The following is a 26,205-nucleotide window of genomic DNA, read 5'->3' on the forward strand; positions in this document are numbered from 1 at the left end:
GTAAGTTTACTGTTTAATAGAAAATTGTACCAGCACTCTTCTACAAAAAAACAGCAAACAAACTTAGTTCAATTTGTAACATTTTACACATCGTAAATCGACACATTCCTCGAAGAAAATAAAAAAAAAAGTGGTTGCCTCGTGTCCATCGTTGCGTCCATGGCCAGCGAAAAGGCGACCATTTTTTTTTCTTCTTTTACGTAGCCTTTACTACACATTCACCACCGACGCCACCCGGACGTACCGTGCATTAGAAAATAGATAGAATAAAAAGAGATAGATCGTATAGAAAGTGAGACAGTGCAAGGGAGACAAATGAGTGCTGTATTACATTCCCGACCAGCGCAACTCACACTTAGAAACGCGTTAGAAAGATCAGCACGAGTGGCAGAGTGAAAGGGAAAAAGTGCATCAGAATGCAACGGGCGTGTGCGCGTGTGTGTGCGTGATAGTGAAGCGAGGAAAGACGCTTCTTTTCCGCCTACTCACCACACACACACACACTCACCCAACACTTGGCTAGTGAGATTGATCTTACGAGACTCAAAGTCAGTAGGTTACTTTTACTATTCCGTTTACTATTATAGTGCTGCACACCACTACAGCACAAACAGCATCTCGTGTGCAGTTGCATGGCACACGCACGGATGCAGCGCGAAAGAGAGATGCAAAACTGCAACACCCGTGTGCCACCATGTGTGCACTTGAACCTGATTCTGCTTTACATTTTTTTTTCTTCTCCCGTCTCACTTTTGATGCACATTCTCTCATTCTCTCTCGCTCTCTTGTTATGTTGCTCGTTTTTCCTCATAGTGCATTTGATATGCCTTTGAAATTTTCTTCTTTTTTTGCTCTTCCATTCGTTGTGAATCTCAATCTCACTAACACTGGCAGCGCCACAGCGTTACATAGTAACCCAGATGCAACTCACCATTTCTAAGCAAATCCGACGCTCGGTGATGCGTGTGTGCGTTTCACTTTTCTAATGCAACTGCATCGGAAAGCGCCGCTGGTCACGATAAACGAGGAAATGGTTTCATCAACAGGATGGTAAAATAGACAGTAAAAGATAGGGCGCGTGCATAAGTGTGAGAGCAAAAAAGAAACATTACAAGTTAAGGGAACCATTGTGAAGGAAAAGAAAATAAGGGTGAGAATGGTTAGAAAAGCAAAGAAAAACAAACTATGAATGAATTTTACAATTTCATATGTTATTAGAAAATAAAAACTACAGTAAAGCAAAATCGGTGTCAATTTGACAGCTGTCAGAAAATATGACATATGCACATGACATTTTTTTTGACAGTTATTGATATTTATTTCAAATTTGAGCAGGTGTTTGCTGCTTTTTTGTAGAAGAGTGCATTTAAAAATTAAAAAAAAAATAATTTAATTCATAAGAAATCGCTATTGTACACTGACCAAAAATTGCTGATGTGTTTAAATCCGATGGAATAGCTGCTTCTCTCGCTTTTAGTTAATTTTGATCTAACCTCGAAAACTTTATTTCCCATTCAAACTGTTTAAATATGGCCAAACATCAAAGCGTCTGTGTATCAAATTTTTAGTGCAGGTGCTACCGGACGATCACAGGGTACGGTATGATCGGACCCCAGGGGTGGAAGCGATTTGGAATAAATTTAAATAATTTCATCTTCCACACACGCGGCCAAACACGAGACTCATTCCCGCGGACAAGGATTCGATTTGACGGGTTCTCCTTTTGCGCACGACCCAATAGGCGGCCCAAGAAATTGCATTGTGTTACGGAGACGGCCTGAGCACACAAAATCGCTCCTCGTTTGTGTATTTTTTGGTATTGTGAATGGGGTGACATATAAGCCCCGAATTTTGTGGAAAGCGTCAAAGTTTGCATAATGTGGGACAGGACTAAAATTAGAAACATGTTTTTCTTAGAAGTCCTACGAATATGCAGCTGGAGGAAGCTGTGAATTTAGCTGTAAGCGAAGCGGTGTGGAGTATTCGAGAAAATTATTGGAAATTGTTTACAATGTAAGCTGAAAATTAGAAATAGGTCATCAAAATAGCACACGTTCTGAAGCACAAATCAAGCTTAATAACTTATTTTATAAGCGACAGTATCAAAAAAATGATGTAAAATTAGATTATTTTGAGACTGGTAGAGTCCCACCTCCAGTAGATAAATATTTTTATTTACGTAAAACCATCTTTTCTATCGATTGAAACCAAAAGGGAACAAATTATGATGGAATACTGCTCTCCCCTACACCTAAGCAGCATTTCTTTCTGTTCATTCCATAACATTTTCCCGCAAGATAAACAACGCCACTTTCCACTGGCAGCGTACGTACGTCTGGAGACGCATTTTCCAATTGTGCTTTCATTCATGAAACCACTCAAGTAGCGCAAATTTGTATTGCGAAAACCCACACAATTGGTTGCTGGTATCGATGGAACGGGGGGTTTGGTTTATGGTTTTTCCCTTTTTATTTGGAAGGACAACATTTTCCCGGGGACGTTTGCGTTACTGCGTCACTGAAATGTAGGCCACGGATGGATAAAGTGTTGGGTAATGGTTTTGAAGTACATTTGGGGAGAATTAATGTTTGAAGTACCGTAAATTCTGTTACCTTATAGTACAATCTAAGGGAAAAAATCTTCAAAAATTATACAAAATATGTAAAAACTTCTATTTCATACCAGTATAAAAGACGATGATTCTAGTACTGACGTTCAACAGTTTGCTTAATGTTGATGAAATTATATCTCATGCCAAAAAACCCAACCTGACAACACACTTACCTATTTGGACGCCCCCAAAAAGTAACACTGGCCCCAGAAATGGCAAATGAAATCGAAAAAATTGAACCATGTCAGGTTTATTTTCGGTTTCGCTCGCAACCCTGTTTGCCATTACCATTCGCCGGCATTCGCGGTCAAGTTTAGAATCGGTCGTTCGGTTCGTACGCTTCTTCATTCTTCCACGCCTGTCTTCTGGGGGCTGTCTGTCTGTCGATTGCAATCAATGTCAAAACTACTACAACGCAACGGGAGTGCCTAAACGAATTCGGGCCTCCGAAACAGGAGGTCAACTAAGGATGACACCCGGCGTACAACAGACGGGAAAAGAAGGAGACAGTTACGCATGCGAGAAAAAAGTACAAACGTGCAAAAACAAAAAGAAAAGAAACATATTTAAATGAACTCAGGGTATCATAAATTATAGCAAAAGAACTCAATGTCAGTCCGTGTAACCGGTCTTCGTCACACGGGACGCACTTAGTCGTGAATTGAACCAGAGTTGATTCACGCTAAACGGCAGTGAACAAGATGGAGCTGTCATTTACATTTTATGTTTTGCTTTGAAACATAAACTACACGGTTTGGACACTCATCGATGGTGTGTAGTTGTGTTTTTCAAATTTTCATGACCGTTTTTTATGGCACTTGTAACAGGCACTAAAAACGGTTTATTAGTCTGTGAATGGGCGGTAAGGGTGTTTCAATTATGTTATAGTTTTAGTACAAATACTTAATTGTAGTACATTTGTACTTAAATTCAACTGGAATCATTTTTATTTATTGGCTTTAAACCGGTGTTTATGATAGCTAATTTAGGCAATTTTTTTTGATGAAGAAAATCTAAAGTACATTCAACGTTGGAGGTTTTGTTCCACCTTAAAGTCGGTAGTTTTGGATTCACTTTGAACTAAAATCAATTTCTACCACCCAAAACTGAGAAACAAAATCCAATCCAAGTACGAATAATCCGTGCTATAGCAGTGTTGGATAGAGTGATTTTTTTTTTTTTTTTTTTTTATTCATAAAGAACGGCCTGGCCGTATTGCTTGGATAGAGTGATTGAAGAAAAACGATTTCTGTAATCAATTTTACACACATGAAAAGGGAATCCGATCTTTGGTTATGTTCAACAATTCCCTATGAAGGATTGCTGTATTTCCCTTTCATCAGTTTTTGTGTTCACCATTTTTGGATGCTCAACGCTTAGCCTCGCTCTGCATCGTTAATGATATGAAATTTCCAGGAAAACGCATCGTAATAGGAAACAAAAAAGAAATCAAACGAACGCGGAAACAGAAACGGAAAAAATGGGAAGGTGGGAGGAAGATTAAAAAGGAACACGGAGACTGATGGATGAGTTGTTCTAAAACACGTAAAAAAAGCAGAAATCCCAGCCCATAGAATTAAGACAAGAAGAGCATAAAACTAAATACATGAGCATCATGAAGCTCATAAGCGAGGCGAATTAAATGGGGAAAGCTTCTAGAAGGGTTCCCGAGAGAAGAAGAGACACAAATAATAACAAATGTTTATGCGCGGTTGTGTGGGATGGGTTTTTTTCTTTTACAGAACTTTCCCATCGTAAAGCTGGAATAGAAATTGTTTTTTTTTGTAAGACCAGAATGATTTTGTGTTTAGTACTCCTGATAAATCTTCTGAAGGAGATTCGTAGTTTTTTATTTAAAATATTTTATATTTAAGCTTAATTTTAACCCCACGCAGCGCAAAATGAAGATTAGAATTTTATTTTCAGGTTCGTCTCTTATGATTCGACAACCTGAGTCTTTTGTTTTTATATCTGCTCCTCTTGACTTCTTCATGTGTTATTTCATAATTTTGGGAAAATGCATACCTTTCAACCACCCTTATGGGTCGCATCATTTGTCCGTTGTTGTGTATGGGTTATATGCATAAATGTATTTCTAACGTTACCAACACAATCACACAACACCAAATGATATATCCTCAAGAAATTCAACCACTCGAGAGATGTTTAGAAACACACATATCTAGGAACGAAAACGTGTGTGCGTAAAGCACTGTTCCGGGTTGCGTTATGCGTAACGTGAGCTCACCATCATCTCACCTGCGTGCGTGCGTGAACGAACGAGGCGGAAAGGGAAAAGATCTTTCGGTGTGTGTTTATTTTTATTTTTCTCCTAACGATCACTTCCTTTATGGGCAATAGTTTTGCTTCTTCAATGAGGTAGAATGAAGTAAAATGTTTTGAAAATAATTTTCTCTCATCTACACAACGATGGAAGGAGGATTTGTTGTGTTTCCTTTCATACACAAATTTTGTTCCTGTTTGATTTTGTGTGAGTTTGTAGTTTTTTATTTCTTATAAAATGTGTTAAGAAGCGCAATTCTTCCCCTACGTCAGCACCTTAGTACAAGCAGGACGAAACATACATAAGCCTCCGTTTTTGATGTAACCTCCGATGTGAATGCGCCCCTGCGCCGTTCTGATCCCCTCACCCCGTACCAATCCTCAGGGGGTTCGTCGCTTACGCTTAAGTTAATGCTGGCATTAATTGTATGTTCAGATTTTAAAATACGGTTTGTCCCTTTTTGTCTCGCGCGATTGTACGCGCGATGAAGAATTCTAACTAGCTCGCAGCAGCAATGGTTGTGTGCGGTGGTGTGCGTTCGGAAACAACGTTCCATGCCCCTCGTACATGTATATGGTGTGTGGCACTTGTGCGTAAGAAAATGCTCTACGGATATCGGAGGGAAAAAACCGGTTTCCTTTGCTGCCTTCAGTGATATGACCGTGGAAGTCTAGCGCTTACAAAGGAGAGAGAAAAAAAAAACACGGCCGTACCGCGTTTGCGTTCGCGTTCGTTGTCCCGTTGATTATGCTAGCCAACAACAACTTCGCAACCTGAAGACTTTGAAAATCTTAAACGAAAAAAAAAATACACGGCACATCTCGGTTCATCTCCTACTGCCCGAAGAATATACATTCTCTGTTTTGATGGCGAAGTTTCGATTTCATTCGTACGAGGGCATAAGAAGTTAAATAAGGAGAGAGAGAGAGAACGAGCGAGAAAATGGTATAAGAATGAAAGGGATTCAAATCATAACAATGTGATCGTGTGATGAAAAAAGGGTAGGATTTTTTTATTATTGGAATCATGAATCTTCTGCGGAGTTATTTAAGATCAACCAAGGATCAAGTCGGGCGCATGAGAAACTGCAAAAACCCACTATCGAGCACTACGATCCAAGGTCAAGCAAAAGCGAATACCCCATAAATAAGGTGTTATCCTAACGCAAAACTATTCTCATGTTGAAGTTTCAGTTTCCAAAAGATTGCATCTAGCTTTATGCTGGCTGTTGGCCCTGCATGCGCACACGCACCAAAAACTGTTTCAAAGTCACCGACCTTGAGGTCTGTGCTTTTGGGTACCGATTGCCCGGGACACAGCAAATTTTCATAAATTTTATGGGCATTCGTTTTGTTGCTTCTTTTCGTAGCAAAATCAACCAAAAAAACACCTCCAAACACCATGTTGAACAATTTTGCGCTCCACCTGTGCGTGTGTGTGTGTGTGTGTGTGTGGGTCGGATTGTTTTGTTTTCGTACATCCTTTTCATCCTTCCGATTTGTGAACAACTAGTTTCATGCCTTTGTTTTTTCCCCGCGGCCTAGAGAGAAGCAAAAGAATAGAGACAACAACTACACGCAAAAAAAAAATGCTAGAGCAAAAGATGATCAGCAACATTATAGTCATAATTACAGATCCCATCCAACGCGCCACGGTTCCATTGTGTGTGCGCCCGCTGATTTAAAGTGGCAGCGAAATTTTGCATAATACAATCCATCCCCGCTCCACCCTGGTACCCATCATAATTTGCCCATTATTTGCCGCGAATATATCCATTCTCGGATAGAAGAAAAAACAATCCCCGATGAGAGCGCGCTAAGTCGCTTATCGATGAGCTCCTCAATGTGCGCTGATTTGGCGGCTTTTGTTTGAAGGATGAGTGATGGGTTCCCTTACGCGGTGAAGCGAACGAACCCGCGATGTTCCGAAGGCGCACACTATGCAAGAGCTTTGAGAGCTCTGGGGGTTGATTATCATATTTTATTGAAGCTCAAAATTTGTATGTAAATTAAACGCGAAAACAAAGCTGCTAGAACATGTGGAATTTTAGCAACGAATAATAGAATTTACGAGGATGTTTTTGAGTGGCAAAAAAACGAAAATCCAGCGAAAAATAGATCTTCAATAAATTCTCCAACTTTGTGCAATACCCAAAGAGCAGAGTTTCAAGATGATCAGTAGACATCTGGCAACGTGCGATAACTGTGCCTGGTACGTGCGGGTGATCGCAAAAAAGTGAAGTCACGTAACCCTTTTGACTCACGAATTTCTACAAGGTTTTTCGTGGATTCCGGCCTTTGGGATGTGGCCCTGAGCCCTGATCCAAAAGTATCTCCCAGAGTTGCTCCACAAAAATTGTGATTAGCGTAACAGGAGCGGAGAGGTGCAAGGAACGCATAGAAGTCTAAAACTGCGGGTTTAGTCAGTGGTACAAAGAAACCGCGGTTTCTCTACCGCTTACGTACTCACAACTGGAGCACAAACAACCATTTACGGCCGGGTCCTCTGTGGCAAAAAAGGGCAAACTTCAGCTCTGATCAGCCTAGAAGCTAGGGGCACGCTTCATCGCATATGCAAACACCCGCAGGTAGAGTTTTTTGCACTTTCACACCGACGGAGCGAGTGCGCTGAGTGGAGGAACCGGTGGAATCGTTGTGTGGCGTAAACAGGTGACAAATGTTGGAACACTGAACGTGAGAGGTACCTTGTACCTTTCGATTCGATCGTACACTGTCATAGTTTCGGTTTCTAGCGTAAATTTAAACCGCTTCCCCTATCCATCGTTGGGCAGAAAGGGTGGTGCACTATTATGCATCGTGTGCAGTTCGATTCGCAGAGGAATGGAGGACCTGCGTGAGGAGAAAACTCTGTGGTATAACCGTCACAAAGGTTATGAAGGCAGAACGAAGCAACTGTTTTTGTTTAAAACAAAAAAAACAAAACCCTACTTCCATTTCAAGCTCTCGGCACTTTTCTAGGGAGAACCCCCCTCAGCGGTGTGTGTATGTAATGGAATTCTGCAGGAAAGTTCAATGTTCGGACATCGTTGCTGTTGCGTGTTTATCTATCATGGAGGGTTTACATTCTCTGACGCACAATCGCCGTTGGTAGGGCGCAACCAATGAGAGGTGCCCGTTTTATGCTGGTTCTGGCTGACCGTGGTACTGCGCAGCATAAGTAGCGCAATTTATGATGACCATGAACTTGATGGCACGCTTGTACCTGTGTACAATCGTTGGATACGGTGGGATCCCAAACAACTGTCTCACGTGTCCTTCATGGTTCAGGTGACGTCCTCGGAAAGTTCACCGACTTTGCCAGAGATATTGGCAAGCATTGCGCTTCTACGAATGGTGTTCCCACAGGAAAGGAATCATAGGGAATCGCAACGGATCGAGTGTTTTTATTTCTATAGTGCCATGTTAGTTTTACAGCACCTCAGGTGTTGTAGATGGAATGTCTCGGCGAAATTTGACTCCACTTATTATTGGGTTGGGTTGTGTTCTGGTGTCGACGTGACGTGCCTGAATCTCAATCTCACAAGGATACCGAGGTCGAACCTTCGCGACCGTACGATCGATTGCAATTTATAACGCCTAGATCTGTCTTATATCCTTCACGTCCGGGTTGGGTCGATATGAATGTCGGATTTTATGACACCACGATACCCGTCCGTTCAACACATTTATGACACGGAGGAACATGATCGTATTTCATCAATTCCATGAAGATGCTGTCCGCGTACCCGGCCTGTCCGAAGCGAACCGATGAAATATAAGGAAGAAAGAATTATTGTAGCGAACATTTCGCAGCTGCGTGTGTTGCCTTGCGTTTTCTATCCATGGTAAGAAACATGTTTTGTTCATTCTTAATGTTCTTCAAACATTCCACCAGCGTCACATGTGTTTACATGTAGCGAAAGAAATGCATTTTCGCGACGAGAGTTCCATTAGGACAGCAGCTAAGATTCGACCGCGGTACGGGGCCGGTCTGACTGGCATGTCGATTTATTTATTGTTCTCCCTTCTAAACACACACTAACTCGTTATCCAATTTGTAGCAATGAAACGCTTTCAATTGGGGGCTTGCGAATTCATTCAAACTGTTCAACCTAGACGACTGATTGAGGCGACTGCGTTTTTTTGATGTCCAAGCGATTGGGCAAATAGTTTTCATATTTTCGACTTATCTTTGAGTTGATTTTCTCTTGCAATATTATATTTCTTTTACTTTATTTTTAAAATCAAATGTTAAAAGTATTTAAAACAAATGTTCTATCATATCTATAACTCGGACATTCATATCCAAAACTACTGACAATAAAAATAAAACATTGCCAATTGCTTCTGGTCATCTGGTAATGCTTCCAGTTTAATAGTCATTGTGGAATTTGAAGTAAAGATCCCCAGATCCAGATACCGCATCGTTACGTACCGGTCAGAAGGTCGGGAGAATTCGCCCGGGAGTAAACATCGCCCGTCGTCGCCTTCTGATATTTGTCCCTGAACGCGTTCCTTCACACGGCCGGGGACAGTTCTGTGGGATTTTCAACTGCCAATGCCTTCTCGCTTTCGGTCTGGTGCAACCTTGAGGAAGGCGATGCAATAATGCCTCCAACGTTGTCGGCGATGTCGTCCTCCCTCCAGCGGACGCGTCCCTGCGTGTGCTGTGTGTGTGTGCATACGATGACGCGGGGACCGTACGCCATTGCACTCTTGCTGCCTCCACAAACCTAGGATGCAGCTCGTTTCGCTTTCTCTGTTTCCCTTTCCCATTCATTGGCGGGAAGTGGTGTTGGCAGCGCCTTATCGTCGTGAGAGAGTCGCATGTCGCGTCGCGGCTTTAGGACTCCAATTTCGCTGGCAAGGCATGATAGTAGCGTGCGTTTTGGTACACATATGTGCAGTTCGCTTTTGTGTCGAGAAAGCGAAACAAACAACACCCAACCATTTGACCCCCGGGTTAGAGTAGGCCAGACAAACCTGGAACGTTGGGTGACATGGTTGAGGGGCAAAAAAAAGATTCATTTTAATAAATCAGTATTTGCGAGTTGTAGAATTCTAGACCATTAGACATTGTTTTGGAGCGCTTAGGGGGAATGGGCTTCCAAGCATTAAGCTCCACTCATGCTTTATGATAGCGCGTTAACATCCAAAAGGAAACGTGTTTCACACATCACACACCAAGAAGGTGCATGTTAGATTCCCGTGTCATTGCGCTATCAGTAATCGATGCATCGCTTCATTGCCTTTGATGATGGTAAGGGCGGCATCAAAATCATTGTACAAACATTGAAAAGACACTCAACTTTGCCCATGTCTCGTTTCTTCCGTTTTGTGGAGTTGAGCGAACAGAGCGGAAGAATGTGCAATGGACATGGATTTTAGGTTACCTTTATTCTAGACCAGTTAGACCAGTTTTGTTGCAATGTAGCTCTTTTCAAACATTTGGTGTAGTACATCAGCACAATGTATTTCTATGTATAAATTGGATAGCAAATGGATAAATCTATCGCTTCCCAAAAATTCAGTAAAGTCTTGAAGATAAATGTCCTCGACGTACACACGAGAGACCTTAGCAAATATAGGTTATTAGACATCTGATCCCGGATTTCTTCATGCATTGCCGGCTAATGAGGTTACGATAACCTCAGCCCTTTCTATGTTTTGCGGTGCAGTTGATTAACCAATCGCCAAGGATTAAGAGGAGCACTATCTTGCAATCTCTCCCACCCTGGGCTACGCTTACTGGCACAACTTCAACCCGACGAGTGTCTTCAGGCCTTCCCATAGGCATCTTTGTTTCTTGTTATGGGGCAGGTTTCTTCGTCCCTTCCTGTGGTACATGTCGTCGTCGAACTTGATGGTGAACCGATTGCGGTGAAGTAAAGAGTCATCTTCCCTTTAGCGTCATCTACACCTTCCGCGGCGTCCCGAACGGGATTGAATCTGAGCCTCGTTTTTTCCAACCCTCCGTTCTCTTGCGCGTTAGTATCTCTTATCGCTTATCAATTCACCGGTTGGCCTAGTTTCGCTCTCGGGGCTTTGTGAACGGGCGGCTCTGATAAGGGAATCGTTCGGACCATCGTCGGGAAGACTTTATTCCCTTTTGGTCGCTTTTCACAGCTGAAGGGCGAACGTGTGTGATTGTTTTACGTGTACGCGCTAGGGGTTTGTTGATTACGTTTGTGTGGTGTCCCTACAAAATCGTCGAAATTAGATGGTAGATTGTGGTCAGTACCAGTAGTTCCCAGTGCGGATGAAATGAAACTTTAACGAAAACATTTACATTGTTGGACACACGTTCGCTATATTCGCGTGTGACGGCACCAACCAAGAAGCAACAGGTACCTCCCTTCGCAACAGGTACCTTTTTGTCGATATTATCTTTTGAAATTTTGCTCCAGTCTCTAAGGTTCATCGGCAGGTCTTCCCGCTACTATACTGAGTTCATATACAACGGAGTAACAAAAAAAAAAGGTAGAGCAAATGCCAAATGCGAAAATGGCAAGAATCAGGATAATGAACGATACCCAGGGATCGTACGTTGGACAGCACACAACAAAAAATAAACACACTTTTGAAGTAAAAGCAGGCAGCAATCGCTTCGCCGATTAACCATGATACACCGACGGACCGACCGGAATCTCGAAACGAAACGAGCACGAAAGCAGAGGGAACAAAAATATCCTGTCGCTTTTGTGTCAGAAAAGTGAAGGGAAATTCCAATACACACATCATGCCCCAGCACAGTCCGAGATGCCTGGCGGAGTTTAGCGTTCACTCGTGTGACGTCCGGCTGTGGTGGTTCGAAATTCTGAGGCCACTTACACTTGTGCCAGCTCGTCGGATACATGCTGGGTCGTTTGCGCACAGGTTGTTCTTATACGGTCAGGCCGCGTTACAAGCAAATTATAGAATACCTGGCCCCTAAGCTCCAGGGATATATCGAACCCGCTCGGTTCAAGACCGGTTTCCTGATCGAGCTGGTTGTTGGGTTGATTGAGACACCTAACTGGTATTGATGGAAGCAAGAATAAGGGCCGAACAACAGCCTTAAGTGACATTCTTGGACGTCCCGAGCCATGGCCGACGATGGTTACAATGTTGAGCGAGATCCTACTGAGCTTTACTTAGTCCGGATGTCTCTCGATACGGTTGTCAGAAATTATTTCTTATTTCGATACCTCGAAGGTGTTATAGAAATTTTCAGATGTTAAATGTCATCCTAAAAAAAATTGTTACAGCTTAAGAATTATAAGATATCTCATACTCTCTTCCATCCTTCAAAAAACACATCAGCAAATTATGGTTTGTGTACGCAGTGGTAACGAGCCGATTGAAGGCAAGTTTTAACTAACCATCTCTTACCATTATTCTTCTCCGTTGTGCGTCCACCGGCTACATGTGCTTCCTTTATCCAACAGAATTAAATAACCCTTCCAGAGTGCATAAAACTCAGTGAAACAGTCAGAAAAGAAGCGATCCTGGTTGCGATCGGGATTGTTTGTGTGTGAGTGTGTGAGCGGCAGCAGGGGGGTCCAGTTCACTTCAAACCAAACGTGTGTCCGGAAGGCACACAGCATGAAACAGCTCGGGAAGCGCAGATACTATCCGTCACTAGCAGCAGCAGTAGTAGTACTACAACTTACATACAATCATACGGTACAGCTGCCATCAGGTAGTCCGGAGCATCCGCACGGTACGATCAGTGACACCGTTCGGTTCGTGCGGTGATCTCTAACGTCCAGTGTTCAGGGAACATGGCTGCCGCTGTGTGATGAAGCTGAAAGTGACGCATCCATACATGCGATAGTGCAATGTGCTACAGTGAGTAGGCTCTGGGATCTATTTCAGCAGTAGTGGAGCCAAGTGAAAGTTATTAACAAAGAGTCACACCTCGAGTATAAGCCTTTCGAAGGGTGAAGTTGTAGTCTTAATAGGTTTAAATAGTGCAAACAACAACCGAATTAGTGAGATCAAAGAAGATTCTTATCGAAATAGTGCATAACGTGCAGATCACTCTTGATCAGTAGTGTGTGTTGGCGGAAAAGTTATCCATAGGTATTTGGATATATTGCAAGTGTTATAGTGTCATCTGCACGACTCTTTGGCCTTTGGTATTGCAGTGGGAAGTTTTTTCATCCAGAGAACTCCAACTCGCTGCTCAACCTCAACTCTCTCGACCTCAATACAACAGAAACCCAAACGGTACAAAACGCTTCACCTCCGTCGAGTACCTCCAGAGAATAACGGCTTATAGGAAGTATTTGATCCTCTGCAGGACACGGGATCTAACATCTAACCTCAGTTGTGAGATTGTAAAAGAAGAGATAGTAGCTAGTAAGAAAGAATTGATTTAGCCTAGGGTAAGGACGAGAGTTACACATCCCGCGAAGATACTCCCGATACGCGGTACACAGCCTTGACAAGATGATGAAAAGAAGGTGGTCCAATAATGGGGGCTTTACAGCCCTGCGCATGCTGGACGAGAGCAGCTCCGAGGTGACGTCCTCTTCTGCCGCGCTGGTCATGTCCCCGGGCATGACGATGTCGCCGACGTCCCTCGGCTCACCGGAGTACAACGATCTCGAACTGTGGGGCGCTTACGACGAGAACGCGTACAACGGTCACAGTGTCCTGTCGAACGGGAACAATAATCTCGGCGGTGGTGGCTGTGGTGCCGTCGCCGCCAACCAACTGCTCATGAACGGTATCATGAACGGTGGCAACAACCTGAACGGCATGATGAACGGGATCGGTCTTGGGCCGGGTTCGGTCGGTCCTAACGGTGGTGCACAGGCGAGCACCAACCAGATACAGCAGTTCGTCGGCAATCTGATCAATGGAATGAACCACTCGCAAACGATCATTCCACCACTGCCATCGATCATACAGAACACGATCATGAACACACCGCGCAGTGAATCGGTTAACTCCATCTCCTCAGGTAAGTGTCTTCGGGAAACGTTTACCCTGCGTCATTCAGGGGGATGGGAAATTTTGGGGTTAAACGGATCTGTTGCTAAAATGGAAACATCGTCCTTGACTGTGTCGTCTATTCATCACAAACGCAGTCGTCTACCCAGGTACTGAAGATCATAATGTCTGGGGAATTCCTGACCGCCATTTTTTGCGCCATCTCGAAGATTCTTACTTTCATTGACCTAGATTCGGCTTGCGCGCTAAGGGTTGTGTGTGAGTGAACAAAAGTTTGTTTTTTTCTTTAATGCTGTTACGACGGCTCATTGTCGTCATAAAAACATGTAGGCAACACGTCATCCACAGCCATCCATTGGTAGGATGATTAAGCATTGGCCGTGTTTTTGCAACCTTGCTTACCGGGAACTTACAGATAACAACAGCTGCTGCTACGGTGTTGGTATTTCTCGTCCAAAGATGAAAGGCTGTCATGCTGCAATTCGAAGTCCATATTTTAATGTGTTTATGAGGATATTAGAAGACACATTCGAAGCTTTGAAAGTAATTTTGAGGAGAATATCTCAAGTGTAAAAAAACACACATCTTAAAGCTATTTGTTGCAATCAATCGAATTTCGTTCGCTCTATCACATCACTGGCAGTGTCAACGTTTATTGCCTACAATAAATTATACTCTCACTTGCAAAGCTGTGATGGACTATGTACTGTGACATTTCAACAAGTCAGCCGCCAGGCATGCCGCGCTGTGTTGGCAGGTACCTCCGCCTTAGTGTCAACGTGCTTCCGACAAATACCCTGAAGTGGTGAAGGTGGTCTCCATAAATATATCTCGCATCGGTTCTGATTGCGATGCGGTCGTCAAGCAGTCCCCGAAAGTCCATTCGAGTGTTGGAGGTGGGTTATAAATTGATCAGAAATTATGTTACCAATGGTGAAGGCGACCGTAACATTACAGTAGCCATTCTCCGGACCCCTGTTTGACGAATCTGCTCTTGACCTCAATTTCGGAAAGAACATCTTCTCGTGTAGCGCAGAGAGAGAGAGAGATAGCGACCGAGTGGTGGTTAAGTTTTCGGGATGGTTGGGTTAGAAGCATGTATTAAAAACCAAGCTCCACAGCAGGTCCAGTTTGAAGCAGTGCCTTGGTGCGATATGTGTTTTGATAGACACTCTCTAGTTTCGGGATGAGTGTATGAGTATATTCTAATCTGTACAACCCCACAACGGGTGGGCCTGTAATACACACTCTGGGACACGCAATGCGTGACCGTCTATGGGACGATGTGCGCTTGTGTGAAACGACACTTGCGCGAGTTTATCAACGCGGTTTTCTAGGTCAGCAACCAACACAACACGGGTCAGTATTCGCATCCGAACATAGGGTGGAACACTGTTTGTGTGTGTGTGTACTACCACATGACGATTTTTTTTCACTTTCAATCCCCTTCCCTCACCCCCAACTGCATCCAAGTTGCTGCACGACCACTCACGCAACTGATTATCACACAACAACACAACGAAAAACAAAAACACCCCACACACAGTACATACATACTGCTATCGAAGTTGGTGGCGCTATGTTTTTATTCAGACATATTTTTCAGGGTCACCCACTAGGCAAGATTTCTTCTTGCCTTGGTGTGATGTAAAAAGCTGCCCCCTGACACACCAACGAAGGGGGAAAAGATATTCTTTTCTGCGTCCATTGCAAATTCTACCGTGAATAACCCTTCCCCGATGTATTTGCCGAGTATTGAATAATACGAGATTGAGCGTAGAGTTTTGTCACGGAGATGCAAAATTTATGGACTAATTAAATACTACGCGTCATATACATGAACAAACGCAAATCGAGGTTAGGGTTCGCTGTGAAGAGTACTAAGAAATTCACTAACCTCACTTATCTCACTGTCGTGTCCAAAAATCCTAACCCCACTTCTCATTCTTGGGGAGATATTTCCAAGAAAAGATTCAAGATTCGATTGAGTGATGGGTTTGTTGTTGCGTTGATTAAAGAAGGGTGAGTAGGAACTCAGCAAGGTTCATTAGTTGCCTTCGATTTTTCCCCCTAGTTTGTGGTTAGGAAGGACGTCTAAGTTAACCTCAGCCGATAACGTGCCGCTACAGGAATTGTTTTTTCTCTGAGTGCGTTCTCTCATCCTAAGGTCAACACTAATGTTGCCGTTCCTTCTGCTTTCTGGCGACTTTATTGATGGAAGTTAATACTTCACGTACGTGAAGAAACTACCACAACAGACCGGAAGTATAGTAACAATCGACGAACAAATGCTATGCGCATGTTTAATTTCGAAGCCTTTTATTCGAAGTCGATGTGTTATCAGTCACATATGAACACGAAGTGCGTTACTTATTCATATATAACCCAATTTCCCGTGGATTTTTTTTGGGGACGAAGGAGTTATAATTCCAATCCTCAACTTGTCCTCAACAAGCGGGGGGGAAACGTTTAAATTTCTAACGCCTTTAGTTTCTCTTCGAACTTATCAATCAATTTGATAAAGCGTCATTACATCCCCACGGTGGGTATCCTGGTGTGCGCCATTTCCCATAATCCCCCAACTCCACCTATTCCCTCGTCGCTTGGACTAAACTGGAACACCCGCTGTTTGTGTGTGTGTGTTGCCCTATTGTTGTTTTACCCATTGTCGTCCATGGGCACACGATAGTGTGATGGAGAACGCATCTGAAATGAGGTTAGCTTTGAGCCAATTTGATTAAATGATTACCCTCATTTCTTTGCGTTCGGTTTTGTTGCGTACTGCGTTTTTTTGGCTTTCTTCAATAAAATAAACACTCTCCGTTATGGGAAGACTCGCAGGTGGTGAGATATATTGTCATGTGTCCTTTGTAGGTCAAGGAAGAAGGATCGAATGGAATGAGGACAGTATTTGGGTGTTTGCTCTCAAATGTAAGAACTCTGAGCGATAAAATAGTGAAAATGCATCCAAAAGATCTTTTTTGCTAATGAGATTTTTTTTGTTGAGAAATTGCACCTTTAATTTCAATATTTTTTAAACACATTTTATTTCCATCTAAACCCCATGGCGCTAACAATTCGCGGCACGCAAACACATTCCATTCGGTTCATAAATTTTGTTTTTGCCTGTGGCCTGTGTAATCCGTTATCAGGTGGTGTTTTTTTTCTTCTTTTGTTTCCTTTACTGTGTGCGTCTCTAGTTCACACTTCCCATTTCCTGTTCGATGTATTTGTTTTCCTGGGGGCCCATAATCGGCACCCCAAGAGAGAGAGAGAGGGTCGTTTGTTTTTATTCGCATTTTTCAAGGGCATCGACATAAAGCGGTACTGTAAACGCGGATACACCTATCAACCCAACCCCCAACACCTGTTTGCCTTCCGATGGAGACGGTTTAGACATGCTAATAATAATAAAAAAACCAAAAAAAAAACCCGCACAATAATCAAACACACAACCGTGCAAATGGTTCGTAAATAGAGCGGAACTTCTCCTTTCTAACTGCCGCAGACGGTCCATCCATCCATAGCGCCCACCCCCGTCCCAGGTGTGGCCAGGAAAAGATATAAAAACATAAATGTTCATTGACATACACCACTCATCATCGGAAGAAAAAGCATCGCGGAAAAACAAACCCAAATGACAAGAAGGAAATTGCATCGTTTAGTGTCTCCTCCCCCCTCCACCCCACCCCTTGTCACCACCGCCCCGGGTGGTTTTGTGTGTCAAGGTTTTACCGTGCGAAGGTCCTCCTGCCCTTAATTTTTTTTTTGGTACAGCTCTGTATGACTCTTCTTGCTTCCCCACCCAATCGCTCAGAGGGTTTGACTTGTTTAAAAATTCCGCAGCCTTTACCGGCAAATTGCACACGATTGCATCATTTGGCGGGTGGCCAAATTTGCTACCGAGTTTTTTTTCTCTTTCGTCTTTTGTTTTTTTAAATCTTCTCTCTCGCGCGGTGGGGACCGAATGCTGGGTTGGTGTGTGACGCATCGTTAAAGTAAAAAAAAAACTAATACACACACGAGCAACTAACAGACCAGGTATATTTGGTCATCTTGGCACGGGTAAAGATGGTGATAAAGTTCAATGCCCATGCTTTACCACGTTGGTGCAGGATGCTGTTTTTTTTCGCCTGAGAGGAACCGTTTTATAGTTTCTTGACCTTTAACAGTACTGTTTCGTTGTTTGTAGTAACTGTTTATACAGTGATTTAAATTTGAATAAGAAACGAATTTGGTATTTTAAACTCGTTACCACTTATCTAGAAGAGAAAATGAACTCAAAATGAACTTAAAAATCAGTTTGCCAATGTAATTTCTGGGAAAAAGGATATAATTACAGTAGCACATGGATTATCCGGGGTTTGATTCAAAGACGGGCACACTAGTTTTTGAGTACATATTTTAAGAAAAGGTGCACAACCGTTTAACGAAAAAGAAATAAAAATAAACTTGTTTTAATTTTCCTTCAAATAAAAACTTCCCTGCAGAGTTCAATGTTTAAAAATCAGGTAGAAAAAACCTTGTACCGATAGTTTAGATTCGTTTATCCGTGGAAATCGATTAACCGGCAATGCCCGGATAATCGGCTGTACTAAAACACTGTTCATGAGTGAATTTTACTAAGATTCATGAGTCTAATTGAATTTAAAGATTTTTCTAAAGCTTCAACATTAGTGTAAATTTAATTATTACATCATGTTTCTAGTATCACTAAAACTGCTAGCCACACTACTCGTTTCTACCAATCGCATCAGAATGCAAACACATTTGCATTGCTTTCTTCCGAATCCTGTTCTCTCGTTGGCTAAACTGCGCATTTTTAAAAACCGAAAGTCCCACACGTCTTACAAATTCCACACCACCATTACATCTCTCAAAAACCCGGAGGGATGCAAAAATCGCATCCCTATCCTTCCTCTTCCCACCCCCGCTCTAGCCACACTGGCCAGAAAGTTCGTCGAACTTTGCTCACCACCAAAATGCTGCCGCGCGCGTGTGTGTGTGTGTGTTTGTTGTTTTATCTATCCACACCGTAGCACACCCTAACGTCACAATTAATCCCTTCCCTTAACCGGACCCACCCTATCAGCAAAGCACTACTAAACGCTTACACAAAAACAAAATGCACACTGCCCGTTTGGCGTCTTTTCTAATGCATCGACCCGTGGTGTGCGATAAACACGGTGCAACAAAATATCATCTCTTCCCCTTGTTAAATAGAGGGTGGGGAGAAGTTTGGTTAAAAATTGTTAAAAATACCATACTAACCAACACAAACACATCCCGGTGGCACATGGTCTTGTTGGTGCGTCGTGAAAAAGGGAACAAAACTGTGGCGGAACTGCAGTGATGCAACGGGTGTGCCATGTTTTTATTGTTACTTTTTAATCCTTGTTCCCCCTCCCCCTTCCCGAAATGGCGGCGAAACGAACGTCGGGTGTGTGTGGACACCCGGTTTGAAGAACCGATACGGCTACATTTTTTTTGGGGTCAAGTTCGGCACTCGTCGCCCTGGGGAGGGTGGGTGATCATAATTCGCACAAAACAGCGTATAGAAAGAGGACCTGCTACTACTACTACTAATGTCGAGGTTGTGTTTTTTGCGTATGTTTTTGTTACTCACTATCTGAAATTGCCAACCCGCGCGTATGCATCTTGTGGGAGAAGAGACCGAAGGAGGTGTGCAGAAAGGAACGAAATAAAACAGCATTTTTACGATGATAAACATTTGCCGCGATGAATTCCGTGAGGTCTCCGGGACGACGGCACGACACGCGGGCGGGTGGGGGTGGGTTGGTGTGCCAGAAGAAACCCGTGATGGGTGGGTGCATGGAGAGTGAAGCATCGAGGGAAGACTGGGAGTTGCAAGGAGGGAGGTTGTGGTGCGTTTTGGGGTGCGCCCTGATAGAATGCGAGACACGAGTCGCGGGACTCGGGTCCCCGTGTTTGGCCTTGAAACAATTTTGCCACACCGCCCATCACCCATCTACATATCTCACCCCCCTCGGACCTTTCCTGTCCACCTCGTGGAGTGAGACAGGGTGGCCTAGTGTGCGATTATCATCATCGTCGTCGAATGTCGATTTTTGTTGTTGTTTTTGCACCACTGTTCAATGCCGGGGTTTGTTGTGTTTTTTTATTTCGGGGTGAGTTTAACACACACACACAAATAGTGACACTAGACTTCATTGAGTGGTGTTGGTTTATTTTTAAGCTATCGTGTGTGCGTAAGGGGGGGTTGGGGGAGGTGGGTGTTTAACACCCCATTTTTCATCTGGGCCGTTCTACTGTAAGGTCATACTAGCGAGAGAGAGTGTGAGAGGATGTTTGTAAAGGCACCAAGAAGAAAAAAAACACTGTACACCGGTAAGGTTCCAACCCACCACCCTGTCCCAAATCGTCGACGAAAGAAAAAGCGATAGAATGTAGCGCAACCATTGTCTTATCGCGCAGCTTTCGGGGCTGATTGGTTTTTGCCCTTTTCGAACAGGGACATACCCCCCCGCGCACCGGCTAGCAATCGTTTCGCTCTGCGAGTACCCCGCTCCAAACAATGCACGGCACTCGGTTTGTTGTTGTGTGCAAATACACCCCGTTGTGGTGCGTCAGGATTCTCAAGACTAGGTCACCTCATTTTTGCGCTGCTGTCATCTGAAGTAGCAGAAATTGTTGTTCTTTTTTTTCGCTGTTCCCAGTTTCGTTTGCTGTTTGATAACCATTACAGGTTGTAATATGGGAAACCTTCCGGGAACACTCTGCTCTGTGGTACACTGCGATAGAGGTTGGAAGAAGAGTAGATCAGACGACCTCGTTTTGTTTTATCTATCACAATGTCGCCGCTAAGAATTGATCAGCGCAAAGATTGTAAAAAATAAGCGAGACTTCGAAAGATGATCACGTGTTGGAAGGGATGCTTTGTTACTGTGATGTTTATTTATTTTTAAAAATGAAATAGAAATTTATAAGGTGAAAAAATATAATAACTCTAGATACAAGAACGTCTTACACCAGGCATGAGCAACCTGCGGCCCGCGGGCCGCATGCGGCCCGCGAGAGGGTTTTATGCGGCCCGCGAACCTATTTAGGCTTTTAAGGTATGCATCAATTTTTTTAATTTGTATGTAAGAAACAATATCATTAGAACGTCTGGAAAAATATGTTATTCACAAAGTTGTGCAAAAGAGAAAATTTTTAAGAGAACACTGTGCATTTTTTTTTGTCGTAGACAGAACGGTTAATTTAAATCTCGGAAAGGATTCCGGGTGGCATTGCATCTGCGAATGTATGCGTACCCATCCCTACTAGGATCGCCATCACTAATAAAGCTGGCAATACATGATGCATACTTGTATGCGCGGACAACTGACAGGCACCGTTTTTCTTGGACTTCCTTTTGTTCTTGGCGAGGTTTCGGTCTTGTAGCTGTAGCTATGTGTTTATAATGGTTTTCATAGATTCGATGATGGTATCGATTTGTTAAAATTTTTCAATAATTATATTATTAATTATTAGTAAAAATAATCATAAATCGTGATTTAAACATTCTTACGTAGCTAAAAACAGAAATTAATATGCATATGCTGTATACTCAGCAAGATCCCGCAGTACGTAATAGTCGATAAGTACAGGACTATGTGGTATGTATATTATTACAAGTCAACAGTTTACATCTAGACAAATTTTTCTAATCGCTATATCCTCTTGAATACCGCCTTGCTAAAGCAAAAAAAAATATTTTCGGATGCATAACGGCTAAAACTAAAAACCAAGAGTTACCCTCTCATCGCTATTATTCAACTCCCCAACTCATAATGGTATAAACTCTGGCGATAGCCGACCAATCAGCTGCAACCCGACCAGCCAAACCAACGTGCTTTCTCGCTTTGGCAGGTTTGATTGTTCATAAGACAGAACGAGAAGGTATGTTGATATTGCTACCCGGGAAACAAAAGAACTTTGGAGCTGTCAGTTGTCCGCGCATACAAGTATGCATCATATATTCTCAGCTTAAAAACGTTGTGCTGATGCGCCAAAGCCAAGTGTTAAAATTAAGAATTGCAGTAAACGTGTTCAATATTCCGCTATTCAATTATACATCAGGTAATTTTTTGTGCATGTATTTTTTATTCGATTATACACTTTTTTCCATATTAACAAAGCTTTATCATTTTTACAGCCAATACTACAGTGCGATCATCATTCGGCTTAATATTCCCCACCTAAACCTTTATCATGGAAACAAAAGCATTGAAAAAACGCAGGCTAGTTCCGGAAAATCGAGTTTTCAATGAAAATTGGAAGCTTGATTATTTCGTTACGCAGGTGAAGAACAAAGTTATATGTGTTCTATGCTTAGAAACAGTAGCTGCTTTGAAAGAATACAACATAAAACGTCATTATCAAACAAAACACTTGGATCATGTAAAAATGAGCGGTCAAGAAAGAGCTGATCATTTCAAGACGTTGGAAAAAAAACTGAAAAAACAGCAGAGTATATTTACGGCTCAAACATTCTCGGCAAATATAGCAGTGAAAGCAAGCTACGCTGTAAGTTTGATATTGGCAAAGAAAATGAAACCCTTTACGGATGGCGAAATGGTTAAAGAATGTCTAGCTACTGTCTCAGATATTGCATTTCCAGAAAAAAAAGACATAATTTCAAGTATAAGCTTGTCTCGATTTACCATAGCCAGAAGAACAGATGAATTAGCGAGTAATATAGTTCAAACACTCAAATTACGCATAGAACAATTTGAATGGTGTTCTGTAGCTCTGGACGAAAGCTGTGATGTAGGAGACATTTCACAATTGGCAGTGCTTATAAGGGGCATAGATAGCAATTACAACATAACTGAGGATTTGCTAGAGTTAGTTCCAATGAAAGGCACAACACGAGGAGAAGATATATATAAAGAATTAAGATCGGTGTTTGATAGCTTCAATATATCCTTGGAAAAAATTGTGGGAATATGTACTGATGGTGCAAGAGCCATGACCAGTTTAAATGTGGGTGTCGCAGGTTTATTACTGAAAGATGTTCAACAGTTGACAGGAGGAGAAATATCTATCATTCATTGCATTATCCATCAGCATAACTTATGTTCAAAAGTACTTAATTTGGATCATGTTTTAAAACCTGTCATTCAACTGATTAATTTTTTGCGAGCTCGAGCATTAAATCACCGGCAGTTTAAGGAATTTCTTAGTGAAAATGAATGTGAATATGGTGATGTAATTTATTATTCAGAAGTTCGTTGGCTAAGCAAAGGTGATATGCTGAAACGAGTGTATGATTTGAAAAAAGAAATAATTTCATTTTTGGAGATTAAAAGCTATCCTTTTCCACAGATACAAGATTCAATATGGTTGGAAGACTTTGCATTTTTAATAGATTTAACAGGCCATATGAACATCTTGAATATTGAACTACAAGGAAAATTACAGTTTATAAATGAAATGCGTGACAAAATTAAAGCTTTCGAAGCAAAACTGAGGCTTTTCCGCAAACAACTTGCGAGTACAAATTTAGCGCATTTTCCTTATTTAAAAAGAGAATCTCCTAAAGATTTGCTAAGATTTGTAAAAATAATAGATAATTTAATAGAAGAATTCGAAAAACGATTTGCGATCTTCAGGAATGATAAAAAATTATTGGATTTAGATATTTTTGCTTCACCTTTTCATGTGGATGCTGAAAAGATAGATGAAGAGTTACAAATTGAAATTATTGAATTACAAAATAACAGTGATCTTAGAAATAAGTTCTTGGAAAATGAGTTACATACGTTTTATCAAAAATACTTAAGTTTCCAACAATTTCCAAAATTGTCTACGCATGCTAAGCGCGTTATGAGTATGTTTGGATCAACATATGGTTGTGAACAACTGTTTTCAATCATGAACCTTATCAAAAATGAAAGACGCACAAGACTTGGAGATGCAAGATTGAAAAATTGCATACGAGTTGCAGTTTCATCAATCACTCCAAATTTAGACAATATTATTGAAACTCATCAATCTCAAGTATCTCATTAGATGTAATGTTACATGAAATTTGAACTATGAACGTAACATTACGTTTTCAATTACGTTTCATTACGAGTTCAATAATATTGTCTAAATTTGTGCCTCTTTAATTTTTGATAAGGTTCATGATTGAAAACAGTTGTTCACAACCATATGTTGATCCAAACATACTCATGCGCGCTTTGCATGCGTAGACAATTTTGGAAATTGTTGGAAACTTAAGTATTTTTGATAAAACGTGTGTCTTAGTCTCTTAGTCTTAAGACCAAAATTATTGTAGCAACTGTGCCAAAAACTGAATTGATATCATGAAATGAAATAAAACTCGTAATTAATAATTTCCAACTTACGTAAGTTGTTTCTAGTATTAACAGAAATTAATGGATTGGACCCGAATCTATTGAAATGTTGCAGGAACATTGATTGCCAAATCGTAAGAACCAATTGTTATTGTTTGAGAAAAGAAAACCAAGCTGATTTGTTTCATGTTTATTTTAACGGCAACATTTTCCAAAATATTTTCATGTAGATATTGTAGTACTAGTAGTATTGTAAACTTTCTTTACATGCATTTGTTTCCAGCTAACGTTGAATCACAGTATCATTAAATTTACATTCCTATTAAATTTTAAATTTATAATATTGAGAAAAAGTTGAGCAAAATGTCTATGCATTTATCGAAAAAAAAACTTTATATTGCACATATATGAACGTTAATTATTTATATAATTATACATTTATATACATATTGCAAGAATTCACTATCAATCCATCGTGCGGCCCGCCACCTTCATTTCATTTTGAATGTGGCCCGAAGCTCAAAAAGGTTGCTCATCCCTGTCTTACACCATTTGAGCTGTATCTTAGCTGCATCTCAGCTGTAAAGCAATAAGATTAAGTTAACCAACTAAACAAGATACACTATTTCAGCTGTATCTTAGCTGCATCTCAGCTGTAAACCTAAAGATCAAGTTAACCAACGTATTTGATCGATATTCGGAATTCTATCGAGTTTGTTACAGAATTAGGGCAACGAGAATGGAATTTCGACACATCTAGCGGACATAGCGCGCATAACTTAACCCTAAAGATCGAATAATCGAATGCGCTTCTCGGTTTGATTGATTTAATATCCCGCGTTAAAAATAGGTCAAGCCCTTTTTTTAAAAGTAACACAGACACACACACAGCCGAAAGTGTTTGAAATGTTATAGAATCACCACCGACGTGTGCGGTTACAACGTGGGGATCTGTACGGCACACGGGGAGTTACGCATGCGTAATTTTCAAAACGAGTTGTCAGTTAGAGGAGAAGATGGAACAGATGTAAGAAATGAAGAGAGAAAAAAAAGGAAGCAGTTACACGGAAAAGAAATGTATGCTTCAACGTGTGAACCATCATATAATGCGCTCCACATATACACAAAGAGTGGCTACCCGCCGCAAAACCATCATCACGATCATCATCACCTACTGGTGTATATGGTCAGGAACTTGGCGCCCTGGCGCAGCGGGAACATAAATCGGCCAACAAACGCATAACGGCGGGCCTGGTGCAATGCAACGTTAACACACACGCGGCCTGGTGGCTACTGCAACACACCAAGCCGCGCTCTATACTACCTCCATGGCGGAAGATGGCGCAGCCGAAAACACACATCACGTCCGCGTGTCTGTGTTGATGGCATGAAGAAATCAGCTTTTTGGGGTGGTTCGTTTCGGATTCGTTCTAGAAAACCGTGCACTCTCGCAACATCCGCGCAATCTAAGAAGCGAAAGAGATGAGCGCGCGCGCGCACGTTGGGACATGGCGTTGGAAGGAGATGGAATCTGAGGGGGGTTTCTATTTTTGTGCTGTTTACTAACCGCCGGATGCGGTATGGAACGGTTGACGGAAATTCGAAATCTCACGTTGGATCGAACCTCCTCAACGAAGCTCCTCAATCTTTCTGCGGTGCATTAGTAATTGGAAACGAGAAAGAGAGTGAGAGTACGATCAGCAATCTACAAACTTAATATCTCTTATAGTTAATTAAAATATTCTAAAGCCAATTTATCTAGAATTCTTGTGAGATATTCAATAGAATTAGCAAAATAAGATTCTGTCTGTATGTAACTGACACAGGAGAACGTACGCGGATCTGTTCCGCATCGCAACGTGTCAACTGTCAATGGGAACCGTGGTTTGGAGACCAGTTTTCCATCTTTTCATCATCCTCTGTTCCGACGGAACAGAAATATAACCCTCATCTGCATATTCGAGACATCTTTCGGAGCGAGACGAAACCGTTTTGCGGTTATGGTGGTGCACCGAGCTGCAATGTGCAAGGACGTGTGCTCCA

The 26,205-nt window shown here is 42.0% G+C and overlaps 1 protein-coding gene across 2 annotated transcripts in view; it reads left to right on the forward strand.

The window, feature by feature from the left end:
- LOC125768641 (ecdysone receptor) overlaps positions 1–26,205 on the forward strand; it is a 132,158-nt gene that overhangs the window by 56,194 nt on the left and 49,759 nt on the right. Inside the window, exon 3 of one of the 2 annotated variants that reach the window (XM_049436621.1) lies at positions 12,322–13,844. The exons of the other annotated variant lie outside the window; for it this stretch is intronic. Within the exon in view, the coding sequence (XP_049292578.1) occupies positions 13,328–13,844 (517 nt within the window). The 5' untranslated portion in view covers positions 12,322–13,327. The remainder of the gene's footprint in view (positions 1–12,321; positions 13,845–26,205) is intronic. 2 annotated transcript variants of the gene reach the window in all.

The sequence above is a fragment of the Anopheles funestus genome, chromosome 3RL (genome assembly GCF_943734845.2).
Source record: "Anopheles funestus chromosome 3RL, idAnoFuneDA-416_04, whole genome shotgun sequence".
NCBI classification, from domain to species: domain Eukaryota; kingdom Metazoa; phylum Arthropoda; class Insecta; order Diptera; family Culicidae; genus Anopheles; species Anopheles funestus.